General features: G+C 43.2%; 1 protein-coding gene across 3 annotated transcripts in view; it reads left to right on the forward strand.

The window, feature by feature from the left end:
• The window catches only part of FNIP1 (folliculin interacting protein 1), a 65,051-nt gene that overhangs the window by 20,100 nt on the left and 30,589 nt on the right, over positions 1-14,362 (forward strand). For 2 of the 3 annotated variants that reach the window (XM_030957467.1, XM_030957469.1), the window contains exon 2: positions 7,482-7,608. In XM_030957467.1, the coding sequence (XP_030813327.1) occupies positions 7,482-7,608 (127 nt within the window). Of the gene's footprint in view, positions 1-340; positions 858-7,481; positions 7,609-14,362 lie in introns of those variants that run through there. The other variant, XM_030957468.1, reaches the window with a different exon arrangement.

Consider the following 14,362-nt stretch of genomic DNA (forward strand, 5'->3'; position numbering starts at 1 on the left):
GCACAGAGCGCTCTTTGTTCGGAGCGGAGGGGGAGCGGCACCGGGCGGGATGCGGGAGTCGCGCCGCAGAGGCAGCAGCGAGCGGGGGCGGCCGGGGGCTCCTCGTTCCCCTTCCGCGCCGAGCCCCTGCCCGCAGCAGCGCTCCAAAGGCGCCGTGCAGGGAGGGCTGGCGGCCGCAGGTGGCCCGCGGTGACAGCCGTGTCACATGATGGCTGTCAGCGCGGGCTCGGCCGGCCTGCGCCGGGAGCATCCCGCCGCTGCCGGGAGTGTGCGGACCGGCGGTGCCGCCCGCCCCGAGGCCGCCGTGCCGCGCCCCCCGCTCCTCGCCGGGCGGGCTCAGTGCCCGGCGGGGCCCGGGGCTCGGCCATGAGACGGAGCCGGCAGCGCGGATGGATGGATGGCACTGACAGGTCCGGGCCGGCGCTGCCAGGACAGCGCTTGGCTTCCCCCTGAATTCCGCTGATCTCCTCCGCAGCAAGCCCTGGAAGAGACGGAGGAGCGGAGAAGACGGGCACTCCTTCCTCGGGCAGAAATCCCAGGCGGTGCAGAATTGTGGGGCAGGATTTGGGTTATGAAACTGCGGGGCAGCGCAAACGCAGGCGGGTGCAAACCCCGACTCTGCTGTCCTTAAGGTGGTTTCTGTGCTCCTGTTGCTAGGATTAAGGCTTTGCGTTGCAGCATGGAGAGTCTTTTGTTTGAGTTAAATTCAGACCTCTTGATATGTCACCTGACAGTCTTGTGGTTTTGGATGAATATGGCTCATTGCTATTATTAACCTGAGTTGGCAGCCAGGCACAACAGGAGTTTATAGGGATTTTCAAAAGTGGAGCTGCTCGGGGGACAAAGATGCTTCCCAGGTATGGTCACTGCACAGTTCTTGAGATAATTTTAATTATTTGAAAGCTTGTTATTTTCCCTGTGATGAAAATACTTATTTTCCGGAGATGTGAATCTTCTAGAGACTTATTTTTTTATGATTCTTACTATAATTTTATGCTAAAGGACGTGATTTTTTTTTTGCCTGAATTGATTCTATCTTGTAATTTTGCAAAGGGAAGTGTGGTCTGCTTGAATAATGTAATTTTGTTCAGTGCTAGTGAATTTAACTGAAAGGAACTGTGTCTCATTTGTGTGTGGTTTTAATTAAAACATATTTTAAGAGAGCATGAAATTTGTGTGTGCATGTGCATACATTTTGCATGCATACATGTACCTAAATCAGCTAAAACCTGAACAGGTACTTTCTGAAATGGCGTAAGTGAAGTAGTCCCAGAAATATTTTATGAAATTATTAACAGTGATTGTAAATTCTACAAGGTATGTGAATTGCAAAGTTATTCAACATATTACACAGCTTTGACAAAATCTTCCCACCAATTTATTTTCAGTATAACACTCCAGATTATGATTATTGTGTTGACTAGGGTGCACCTAACCTGTCAATGTTATGTCTTTTTGCTTATGGAAAAGGATCTGGTTCATGTATTAGACTTCAGAGTATAAATTAGGTATCTTAATGAGAGTCAAGTGACTCTCATTAGAAGGGAGAAAAAATGAAAACAAACTAAAGTCAGCATTATATACAGATAAAGAATTGGACAGAGCCAAGGAGCTTGGCAGGCAGTTGAAGTTCAGGCCCAAGTTTGTTATACCTGTGAAATACCTGGCTGATGTACTTTGTTCCTGGTGTACAATATGTACTTAGTATAAGCAGTACAAGTTTCCTGTAGCTCAAGAAGTGCATCTATTCCAGGTGAGGATTGCTAAGCTGGTAAATAATGAGACTGACTTAGAGCTGGAGCAGGGAGCTGACCTCCACAGCGCTGCAGTGCCTGTGGACATGTCGCCCTCTTTCAAGAGATTAAAAGCAGGGTGCTTTGATTTATTTCTTTGTATTTTAAAGAAACATTATTTCCATGGGATACACCCATGTCACCACTGCAGGCAGTCAAGGGTGCTTGTCCCTGAGATGATCCACCATCTGTCTATCCTTCCGTGCTACCCAGAACCCAGGTCCTGTGACTTCTGTGGAAGCCCAGCTGAGGTCACCGAGGCAGAGGGCAGAGTCCCCCGGGCGCTGGGTGAGCTCCGTCGCAATCCAGCCCCGAGGGCTCCCTGCTGCCCTGGCCAAGGCACCAGTGCTGCTCCTCTGGGCAGAATCAGCAAGTGCTCGCCACCACAGTCACACAGCCCTGACATGACCTCAGCTCTTGTAAAGACAAATGTCTTGCAACATTTTTTCTAAGTATAGGCCCTGTAGTTTCTCTACTTTAGGGAACTTTGTTCCTCCTTGCAGCCTTACGGTTGTGTTACGTCACCAGCACTTAAACGGAATCTCTCTCTTGAAATGCCAGCTTTGCAAATCAGCCATGCAGCCTGGATCATCCTTGTCTTGTGAATGCTGAGAAAGTTCTTTTGTGTTTCAGGTGATGTTGTTAAAGAAATAAATAACCTACCCATACCTCTAAGAGGAGATGGTCTTCCAAAGCTGCAAGCATCATTAATACACATTACAGTTCTGTTTTCATTGTTTCCAAATGTTTCAATGTTTCCAAATTAGTTGTGATCTTTCAGAATGGCCTGTCCAGCTGTTTTGTGAAATAATGGTCAAATGATAAGTGAATTACTGAAGTGGAGTAAGAAGGTATTAAAGTATGTAGAAGACCCTCCCTGTCAATCCTATATAATGAACTTTTGTAGTATCTTCTCAAAGCCAAAAGAAAAAAATCTAATAACAGATAATAGAAATCTGCAAGGCATTTGGGCAGGAGAAGGGAATTCTGTTTGGGCAGGAGGAGGGAAAAGGCATCTCAGGGCTGAGAGGAGTATGATAGGATGGTTGGACTAGGCAAGGACCATTTTCCTTCTGGCCTTGATCACTCTTCTCTGTAGCAAAGTAACTGCAGGATCCTGTATACTGGGCTGTATGGGTACAGGTGAGTGTGCCTTGATGTGGATGTACATCTCCATGGAATGTGGAGATAATCTGAAATCCCAGTGCACTCAGTGGAACAGTCTCATATTTACAGTGTTAGCTCTTCATGACAGATGCAGCCTCTGTCAAAGGCTTGTGTAGTACAAGTTGGCTGGGTCTAAGCACCACTGCAACAAGGATAATACCTGGAGAATCATCTGCAGGTGCTGGAGATAAGCTCTGGAATCCCTGTGCCTCTGTTCTGATGCTCACCTAGCAGCAGTGAAGGAAGATGTTTCCTTCTGCCAGAGCCTGTGAGGGGAGCATGGGACAAGGTGGGCCCGTCTGCTCCGCCGGGCTGTTCCTGTCACCCTTTAAAAAGGTGCTAACATGTAAACCATGCAGAACAGATAAGCTGGCATAGACTATAAATATCATTTGCGTAGATGCATTTAAAAATAGTTCCAAGTGATTCATCACCAGGCAATTTTTATAACTATGGGTAACATGATGTAGGAAAACAATAGTTTGACTGATAGTTTCAACTTACTTTTTACATGCTTAGTCCTATTCTGGTTTCGAGCAGCCTTACTTTTTAGAAAACTCTTTTCCAGTTCCTACTTGCTTAATATCTTGATCATTTTGCTTCAGTTGCTTTAATTTAAGATTTCCAAAGTATCTAAGTATCTGTTTTTATTAAAAAGTAACCAGATAGAATCTAAGCCATGTTAATATAAACAGTTTTAAAAGTAGTCTCAGCCAGAAGGGAAGACAATACTAAGCTAAACCTTTAATGTAATGAAGAAGTGGTGTTCGTGTTCTGGGTGGGAATGAGGAGGAAGGAATGTACTGGGATTCAGTTACAGGGGAAAATCCTGTATTGTTGGAGTGGTAATGAAGGATTTCTGTGTCTGTTGTGTCATCTATTAAAACTTGCACAGAGTGAAATAATACCAATTTACAGCCATTCAGTTCTTGCTGAGAAACATTGATGGTGGTAATAAACTCCGGCAACACAAGAAAATTCATCCTTAGTGAGCAGTTGGAATTCTGAATTGCTGTGAATCTCTAGTAGAGGTGTCAGGAAGCATGAAATGGATTTGTAAGTGTAAGCTACAGGTGATATTCCTTGTGATTGAAGGTAAAAAAGGCAGAAAAGCAGAAAGGATGAAAAAAGGGAAGAGCTGAACAACAGTAGGGCTTAAGTGTGAATATGCATTAAAATATCATTTTTCAGATCTTGGTCTCATTGTTGCTAGTTTCTAATAATTCCATCATTAATAATATGGGATTTTCCCTTTCTCTCCCAAATAATTACTTTTCTTTTGCACTCTGTCCTTGCATGAGTGTCTGTGCAGGGGCAGTGGATCAGATGCCCTCCAGAAGACCCTTCCAACCTCAACCAGTCTGTCATGGTGTGAGAGCTGGATTTTGTTTCTAAAACATCCCATACAGCATTTATACATCAACAGATTTCCACTCCATATAGGTATTTTTGAGCATGTCATTCTAGAGGAATCCCCACTTGTCTAGTGGAGATCTCCACAGGAGCAGTGTCCTGCTCAGAAGGAATTTGTTTGTCATCAATTTTTCTTTTGTTCCATGCCTGAGGTCACAGCACTGTGTGGCAAAGTTGCAAACACTTCTACTGGTGAAAGATATTTGGGGTTTCCTGGGTAGTGGTTCTTATGGGTTTTTTTTTCACTGGGTTAATTTTGGGATTTTTCTTTACATCTACTAAGTTTCAAAGAAAGATCAAAGAATGGCAGATAGTTCATGCAGGAAAAAGTCCTTATTAAGAAGCGGTCATTTCCAGAACAGTGTGGGAAATGGAGACTCACCTTTCATTATCATTGCTAGAACATTTCATTCTACATCTCCTGGTTTTCCTGTAGGAATCTCAAGAAAACATCAGTTAAATGTCAAAGTTAGTTTCCATTTATAAACAGAACTAATTATATTCAGAAGATCTAGGTCAGTTTTCATCTGCTGAAGAGGAGCGCTGGAGTGCTGCCCTGTTATGTTTGTTTTGAGAATGCCTCTTGCATGCAGGAATTTTATGTTTCTGGGGATAATCTATTCAGATATCAAGCTTAACGGTATTTTAAATCTGCTAACAACAAAAGCAAAGCTCTGTGTCCTGCTTCCCCCTCACTGGTGGGGGTGAGTTGGAGGTGCCAGGCTGCCTTCTGTTTACTGTCTGTCTGAATGAACTTTTCCCCAGCTCTCTGAAAGGCTCTTCTGGTTTGGGAAGTGGCCTGCTATTGCCAGGGAATGTTTTTGCAAGGCTGAAATGTGCTTAAGGATGCTATTATGTAACAGAGATAGCGCTTCTTTGGAATTATCACAAATTATGATGGGTAATAGCTACTAAATGCTTGTCTAGAGAAAGTTGAAATGTCATGTGAAGAAGCTGAGAAGTAAACAAGCTCTTGTTACTTTCATCAAATATGTTTCTGAATACAGCAAGAGTTTTATATTTAGCTTTCTCTCCTCTTAGTGTGTAATCTGCTCTTGGAGCTTTTTATAAGTAGACTTTCCTAAGATCTGGAACAGCTACTGCCTTCTTTGCCAGTAATTTCAAAGTCAAATATCAAAAGTACTAGGTAATGGAAGAAATGCTTTTGTCTGAGTGTGAAGGAAATTCAAACGCGTTGCAGGGGTGGAGCAAGCAATAGCACCCTTCTGGCAAGCGATTTATTGTTATTGTCACACAGTTTCTTTGTAGGAACTACTGTGGCCTATTTGGAAAAAATGTTTGTTTCTGGACTTCCACTGATTCCACTTTAATATATGGAGGTTATTCTTCCAGGAAGCCAGTTTATCCAGTGCTCCTCCTCACTTCTAGCCAAAGTCATGCTCTGAGCAGTTACCATCCCCAGCTCTAGTGCTTTTTGTGCCTCTCAGTTGGTAACATCCCAGGCGTGTGTCAAACGAGGGGCTTTGTTTTCTTACATTTTCTGAAATGCAAGATGGGGTTAATAAGGAGAGCATCCAGTAAGGGGAAGCTTGGCTCTGAGCTGGTCACTGTGCTTGGGTTTTGGTGGAGAGTTTGCTCAGTTTGGTGTCTGCCCTTCGTGTGGGCATTTCATGCTGCAGGTAACACTTGGCTTTAGGTGCCCAAATGAGAGGGTGTGTGGCTCCTTGCCCCCAAATCTAGACATGAAGTTATTTCAGCTCAAGTTGCTCAAGGTTTTCTTTCTTGTAATAAGTTGATTTGGACATTTGTTGCACACCATCTTCTCTGCAGCTTCTGTTTTTCTCTCTTGTTGCTAAATGGTGCGGATGGGCAGATTAGGAAATAGATTCCATCTCAGGAGAGTGTGTAACTGTATGTCTTGCTGCTTAGTTTCACCTCATTGGGACTACACACGTTGTAAAACTTGTGTACCTGTACTGGAGCATCCTTAAATCCTTAAAAGCTTCTGATAGGTGATGATGGCTTTGGTGATCAAATGGATTTTCTGCTGTTACAGAACTTGTTGATCACATAAAGAATGGGTGCAGAGCAGGAAACCCCTTGGGTGCTGAGTTAGGGGAGAGGAAATTTTACTACTGTCTTGGAGTCTAACATACCAGGTTTAACCCATGTTATGGGTGTCTTTTTGCTGAAATGCATGTTCAGCTTTGTGCAAATTGGGAATCTGTATCCTTCCTTAATGGCTGGAAAGTTCCAGTGCCTTGTTTCTGGCTCCTTGAAGTTCATGCTAACACTGCTTGTCTAAAAGCCAAGAATAAGGAAGACAGAATTTCACTTGATCTAGGAAATGGCTTGTAAACTAGCTGAAAGATGATCCCTGGTGGTTTCATGGATACAGCAGGTATCTTGTTTCGTATCTTCCAAGAATTGAGATGGTGTCAGTGAAAATGGATTCCCAAGCCAATTGATGACAATGCTTGCTGGGCTTTAAAGTGATGGCTGGCTTTTTAAAATGAAAATTTAAGATGGTGGCTACAAAGCACCCTTAAAGAGAAGATTATGGAATGGTTCCCAAACCTGGTCCCTGCAAGTTCTCCCTTTGAGACCTCCTCTGGGGTACTGGCATATAGGGAAGGTTCTGAGGCTTCAGGAAAGCTCCTTCCCTTGGAAATCAGTTTGGGAATAGGTGTGTTAGGATTGCTTTGTGTGGTTTGCTGACCATGCCCTTGAGTCACAGTGGCTTATGTGGAGAGAGCCAGGTGGTTCTCTGAAACCACCCTGTGATTATTCATCTTGGGGTTTTTTTGTGTCTTTAAACACAAAAGCTAAGTTCTATGACGTTGATTCTAGATAACTTGAAGAAAACATCACAAGACAGAGCACAAGATCTATTAATGCTGCACACATCATTTTGTGCACTTGTAGAGGATTGGTGCAGTTTACGACAGTGCAATTTGGCACATGTAGGGGAAAGAAAAGAAAACAAAGGCCGTAGTTCTGGCTACAGGATCAAAGGGTTTGATGAAATGGCTTTGAATTTTCTGGACTCTGTTTTAATCAAGTTGTATATACAGAGAATGTAAAAAGAGCAGTGTAATAAAGAGTTGTGGTAATTGATCCTTCTGCTCTTTTCTTTTTCAATTAAAGCTGGCCTTTGCCGGAGTTTGACCCAAGTCAGATCCGACTGATCGTGTACCAGGACTGTGAGAGAAGAGGACGGAATGTCTTATTTGATTCCAGTGCTAAAAGAAAAATAGAGGATGTTTCAGTGTCGGTGAGTATTTTGCTAATTTACATGTTTATAGTTGTATTTTTTCAAATGGCCAAATTGATAAATTGCATACATTCTGTTTTATTCATATTGACATTTAAACCTTGGTTATATGCAGGGCTATGTTTAAATGCCTGTTAAGTTGCAAATTATTCAGGCTTCAGTGGTTTCACTTTTACCAGCTTTAAATACTATAGGGATCTCTTTATTCTGGGATTTATCTACTTTCTGCTCTTTCAGTGAGAAGGATTTCTTCCTGGGACTGCAGCAAGCAGTGCTGGGGGTTGAAACAGGGCCTGAACTGGGATTTATTTATCTAGTTTTGTGCCGTGGTGGGGTCTGCATTCTTAATCAGAACATCCCCCCAGCCCTGCATCCTGTTGTGTCCTGTTTGGTTAACTTTTATCAATTGCTGTTTGTATGCTTTGCTGACAGTTTTTTCACACAAAGTTACTTGAAAACTCTGGTTTTCCTTTTGGCATGATTGGCATGGTAATCTATTAATTGAAACTGAAATGGATGTGGTCAGATGAGGATACTTCCTTCTAAGGGCTCTGGACAGAAGATTAATTTCTGGCCACAGTGCTACTGAAAGTGGTGGTATGAGGCTAGACAACTTATTTCACTGCTTTGAACTTCCTTTTCACCATTTCTAAAAACATTCACAAATCATTTTAAGCTCTGCAAGCAGAAAGCATGGTGTGAATTAATTGAAATTAATGATTCCAGCTGCTTTTACCTATAGGACTTATAGAGGTCCTTCTGTAAGCAGGAGTACACAAAATAACATATTACTTCCAAGCCCTGGTTTTCCTGTTGGGTATTGGAGTACAGCAAGATTTTTCATGCAGCTTTCCAAGCTCTTCCAGCCTGTTCCCAGCCTGATGCTCTTAACCCTGATCTCAAGTGCTGTGTCCAGTATCCAAACCTCTGGAATCTGTGTCTTACCAGGCACAAACTTCCAGGCTTCTCCATTGCTTACTCCAGTGCTTTTATAGCCATGAATCAAGATCCCAATTTCCTAGTTTTTATAGAGAATTTGTGAAATAAAATTTGTGAAATAAAGCAAGTTTCATAAAATGTTTAAAAATGCATTTTTCTTTTTTATTTAAACTTGTAAGAATGGTTGTGTTAGTTCCTGTTCTTCCTGATGTTCTTGCCAGGAAAACAGGTTTTTAAAGACAGGAGATCTTTAGAAGTGGTTTATTGGTATGAATTGCTGGCTGTACTTACCACTATTACTTCATTAATAAAAATAACTTAGAGTATAAACCCTCTTGCCAGATTTAAATTAATTTCTTGAAAGTCTAGAACCTCTTTAAGATAGATGTGTACTTGCCCACTGAACTTGCAAACTTCATTGTGTTGGGTTACTTCAGAAAGCTCATTGACTGTGGCATCTCAACAGCCACAGGATAAATGGCTGATAATGGAGCTGATAAGGTTCCATATTACTGTTCCCTTTTTCTTTGCTAAGGGGGAGGGAAACAGCTGTAGTCACCATCTCCACATAAGATGAGTCGAGGAAAACTCTTTCCAGAGCATTTGAAATACCCAGAAGTCATCTCTAGGAACTTTATACATTTGTTTTTCATAGTATTAGGATTCTTTGAAAGTGGATATGTTGAAACATTTGCTTGCCATGCATCTGCTTTCTGCAGCATTCAGATAATGTCATGTCAGGCAAAACTTTCCTCATAAAACAAAAGTTTGCAGGTAAAGACATGCAGGAGAGTCTTCAGCTGGGCTTGATGTGAGCTCAGTGTGGGTTTGTGCAGTGAGCAGGATGTACTGGCCATTTTCAAGGAATTGCATTGTTCCTTTCTCTGCTCTTTATCATGATTTTCATTAGCAAAGACACACCCTGCCTATACAAAGCCAGATCTTGGCTCTAAGCACATTCCAAGGCACTTTTGCCCTTTTGCAGCCAGCCATGTGTGGGCTGGGCACTCTTTGTTCTGAAAAGGGTATCTGTTCAGCACCCCACTTTTTGTGCAAGGCTTTCTGCATCTCTTCCCCCTCACCCCTATTTTCTAATGTGACTTATACCTCTGGATCTACAAATAACACTGGGAAGACATTTGGAAGAGTGCCTGGCAGTGGCCAGAGTGTTCTGGTTCAAGTCAAAGCAGTCTAGCACAGAAAATCAAGAGGGTTTCACTTTGCTGTATGGTGCTGTGCTCTTCAGTTCCCATTTTCTGTTGTTTATCAGACATGAAAGCAATTATAATTTAAGAGTTGTATGCCTGCAAGGTGAGATGTATTTTGGTCTGGTTTATATGTATAATCCCTGCATATGTTAAAAGTTGTGTGATGGGCCAAGGTTGAATGTGGCTCAGGCATTTGAATTCTGTAAGGGAGGGTGTGGTCATAAAATTTAGGGAGCATCCGAGAAAATCTTTGCAGACACAGATGTTTCAAGAAATAAAACAGTAAGCTCTGGATTTTTGATCAGTGAAAACTGCTGAGTTTGTGCTTACACCAAGATGGGCTCTCCTTAGTAAAGCATTACTAAGGTTCATCTTACCTGTGAGGGAAATGTGGCTATAATACAAATAAGGACCTTTTGTTTTCATTGGATATTAATTCAGCCTCTTCATGTCTTCAGTAAAGGTAAATATTAATTAGACAAGAATTTGGGGAGGGTTTTGCACAGCAGGACACTGAAGGCAGTCAGGAGTTTGCAGTGGCCATTACAATATTCTGATTGCTCAGGAGAAGTGATGATTCCCCCAGCCTGGCTAGAGTTAAACATGCCAGGGAGGCTGAGCAGCAGCCTGGTGAGGGAGGAGGGCTGGAGGCCATTCCCCACACCGGGAATGTTGGCCCAAGGCTGTGCCAGGCACAGATCTGCCTCAGACAGCTGTGGGCACTTCGCATGTGGGAGGCAGAGAGATCCCCTTTGTGAGTCCTATACCTTTTTTGGTGCTAAGCAGGAGAGGTCCTTCCCCAGCTTTCCAGGGGATGGGCTATTGATCAGCTGGGCTCTGGAAGCAGAGGGGAAAGGCTGCTGTGTCCTGAGCATCAGAAAATTGTGTGTGAGTTCTGCCAGGGTATCCCAGAAGGAGAGTGGCTGCCCCTTGCAGCCCTGTGGCACTAGGTCACGAGCAAATGCATCAGAACAGCCATTTGCACAGTGACTGTACCAGGGCAGCCCGTGCTATGAGCAAGAGGCATTACAGATGACTTTACTGAACAGCCTCTGTCCCCACCCAAGCATCCACATCCCCTGGATTTTTGGGCATCAAAGAACTTCTGTGGGCAAGCTTGTGGGTTTGAGCCGCTGTCTCCTCTCTAGAGTTATTTTTTTCGTTCCTCATAGCAGTAAGTATCTCATTTCTAATGAGACTCTGTTACTTGATGTGCAGGTGATAATGTTACAACCTATGACTGGTTTCTGCTGGTAGGCTCTGTTCTGTGTTCATCTGCTCCTCTTGCTCTGACGCCTCCTCTCCTGCTCTCTGCTCCCAGGTGCCATCAGCCCTGCTCTCCTCCCTGTGCCCTTCGCTACGCTGAGTGCCTGAGCCAGGAGCTGTGTGTGAACACAGGTGTGCTCCACAACTGTAGCACCAGCCCTCCTTTGAATTTCAAATAAGCACAACAAGCAGCTCCTTTTCCTGCTTAAGGTGCAGCAGCCAGGTGGCCCAGGCAGTGCTGGGCTGTCAGCCTCACTCTGCCTTTCCCTGTGCTTGGTTGGCTTCCCAACCTTGACACTGCATCCATACTCAGCTCGTGCTAGGGCTGGCTTGTGTTTTACTGTGTGGGGCAGGAATTATGTCCCCATAACTGCCAGTGTGCAAAGGCCAGCTGAAGGATGAGGAGTTTGCCTCCAAGGGCTGGTAATTGATTGGGATAAGGATGCCACAGGAATGGTGCCAGGAGGGAGGAGTGGGGAGTGAAGTAAAGAAGAAGCTGAAAAGGGGAACCTTGGATCATGGCTTCCCTTGGAGCAGGCAAAGTGAGACAGGGATTAACTGTCTCATTTTAATGTTCTTTTTCCTTTCTGTTTTGTCCAGTGGGGATTTATGACAATAGAGTGGTTAACACTGGGGATCTGGCTGGGGAGAGGTGCTGATGGGACGTGTAAGAGCTTAAAGATTTCCTAAATTTGAAGATCAGCCTAGAGGAAAGTTTGAAGAACAGGGAGGAAGGAGGAGTGTCAAGGGACCATGAGGAAGAGAAGGGAGGAAAAAAAGGAAGGACCCAATTGCACTGTGCTGAGCAGAGATCTAGAGTTTGGGCATGTGGTTGGAAAGGGGGAAAGACAAGGAATCAGAGAAGGGGCAGAGACTTGTTGCCAGGAGCCAGAGGCAGAAGAAGGTTTTCAGAAATAGCATTTGTTTTGGTTTTCTGAAGAAATGAGAGACCTGGGGTACAGAATTTGAGATGTAGAGGTGCAATAGTGAAGTTCAGTTTGGAGAATGGAAAGTTCACCTCTTCCACTAGTTGTCTTTATGTTTGAATAATTTCACTAAAAGGTCATATGATACTTGATCTCCTTCAGTGTCAATTTCTTTTACTCTGAATGTCATATTTATCCCAAAGTAGAGAAATGGCATGCTGCTTGAAACAAGCCAGGATTAGCCACGTGTTCTGATAGACTTCAGCACTGGATAAATGTTGAACAGCAAATTGCTTTGAGGGATTAGTAATTGGATAGTGAGCCTTTTGCTTTTAGGTGAGTTGTGTGAAATGGAGACTCTGGACTCTGTCTGAGCAGAGTGGAGCAGATGGATAAAGCTGTAAGCACTAAGATCAAGTCCCACCTTCTTAGCTCAGCTTATTCTCTCTAAACAGACATGGAAAAATACTAGTGGAGTAAGGAAGCACAGGGTTGTCTTGATTTCTTTCACTGACCTCTGAGTAATAGATGAACTCAACAACTCTAGAAATAAAGGAAAATTGCAGCATTGCCAGCTGCATTTTAAGAAAGATAATCTGGATTTTTACATGAGCACTTGAAGGGGAGGAATGAGTGCCTGTTCAACACATGCCTACTCCCATGTGTTGGGTGGATACATACATTTCATTGCACATACAGGCCAACTCATATTAATACAGCAGAACCATTAATTTATCTGTTTGGAAATATTTTTTATTCTGGAAAGCCTGTTTTGAAAATGAGGAACGGAGCTCTTGAAGAGTAGCAACTTTGCTTGGAAATAGAGATTTCTCTATCACTGCCACCACAGTGGTATTTGAGCACCTGCTGTTGCAGAGAGGTAAAAAAGTGTAAAGCATATGATGACATTTCTTTTCCCTTCTGTCACTCAGTCACAGCCCTAACACACCTACACAGACTCTGATTTAGTTCAACACACCAGGCTCCTTTCAACTTTCTTGTTATCCCCAAAGCAAAGCCTGCCCAGCAGAAATTCCTCTTCCTATTCACAGCACTGGGCATGTTTTTCCCACTTGCTGAGGAGAATAGAGTTTGTGTCAAAGAGTTAAAAAGCTTTGCTGACAGATGTGGAGAAAAGAGACTCCAGAAGAGGAGCTGAGGAAGAAAATGACTTTGCACCCTGTACCCTATAAAGACATTTTACTTTAAGTTTTCTTCAGATCTACCTGCTAGGTCTCCAAGACTTTCAGCAAACGATGACCTCTAATGTCAGAACGGGCACTGCCAGAAGTCTTTGGAGCTGGGTGGTATCTGCAGTGAGCTGGCAGGGAGAGAACAGAGTGTGACCCCAGCAGGGAGAGCAGGGTGGCAGCCAGGAGCAGAGGCATCCTTCCAGCAGATGTTCTGCTCTCCAGCAAAAATGGGCATTTCAGAGCACTCCAGCACCACCCTGCCCAGGGACTGGATTTGATGCAACTCTGTCTAATGGGGAAGAAAATTCACAGCTTTGAAACATTCCCTTGTACAGTTCTTAAATAATGAGGTTACTTTTTTATTTTTGGAAGCCTGGCTTGAATATCTTTGGAGTATTATGTGAGAATGCAAGCAATCCTACTCCTTTGATGGATAATATCTTGAGATTTGTAGCATCTAAAATTTCATTGACATTTGAAGTCAGAGATTGCAGAGGGAAGGGTCACTGCAAGTACTTGATTTCATTGTCCAAGGAGTTCATAAACACATGCTAAGTTTGTGAAAGAGCAAACATCAAAATTCATCAGGGATCTGTATTTTAGGAGGGATTTACTGTTCACAAGGTTCTGAAAAGTGGGAGCTGAAAGATTCTGACCTCATTTAAAGACTCCTTGCAGGAGTTTTGGTTCATTAAACTCCACTGCAAAGACCAAACAGCCATTTTCCTGGTTTGCTATTTAAATTAGGCAACTATTACTGCAAGTTACCCGACCACCCAGTGGATCTGGGAAAAGCTGCTGTGCAGAAAAATGCAGTGACAATGAGAAGAAATTACGTAAAAGTAATTGATTTGCAAACTCAGCCTATTCTTTTTAATGCACAGAATTTTATTTTCTCTTGTAAAGTCAGTAAATGCATTTCTACAGTCTCAAGGAAGCTTAGTTATAATTGTAACATTTTAGAAGGAACTTTCAACATCTGATGGAAAATGCAAGCTGAAATGTGGTTTGCCTGCAAAAGCTGCTGTAACCCTGTGGATTGTGTGTGGTTTTATCACATGATGCTTGCCTAGCCTAGGACATTGTTGTTTGTGTCAGAGATAAAATGCAATTCTAGTTCACGAGCTCCTACTGAAGTCATATGATGATCGTTCACATGTTCCAGCCATTGTGCACTGTGCTCAAGCCACAGATCCTCAGTAGCCATTAGCAAATCTACATA

The sequence above is a fragment of the Camarhynchus parvulus genome, chromosome 13 (assembly GCF_901933205.1).
Source record: "Camarhynchus parvulus chromosome 13, STF_HiC, whole genome shotgun sequence".
Lineage (NCBI taxonomy): Eukaryota > Metazoa > Chordata > Aves > Passeriformes > Thraupidae > Camarhynchus > Camarhynchus parvulus.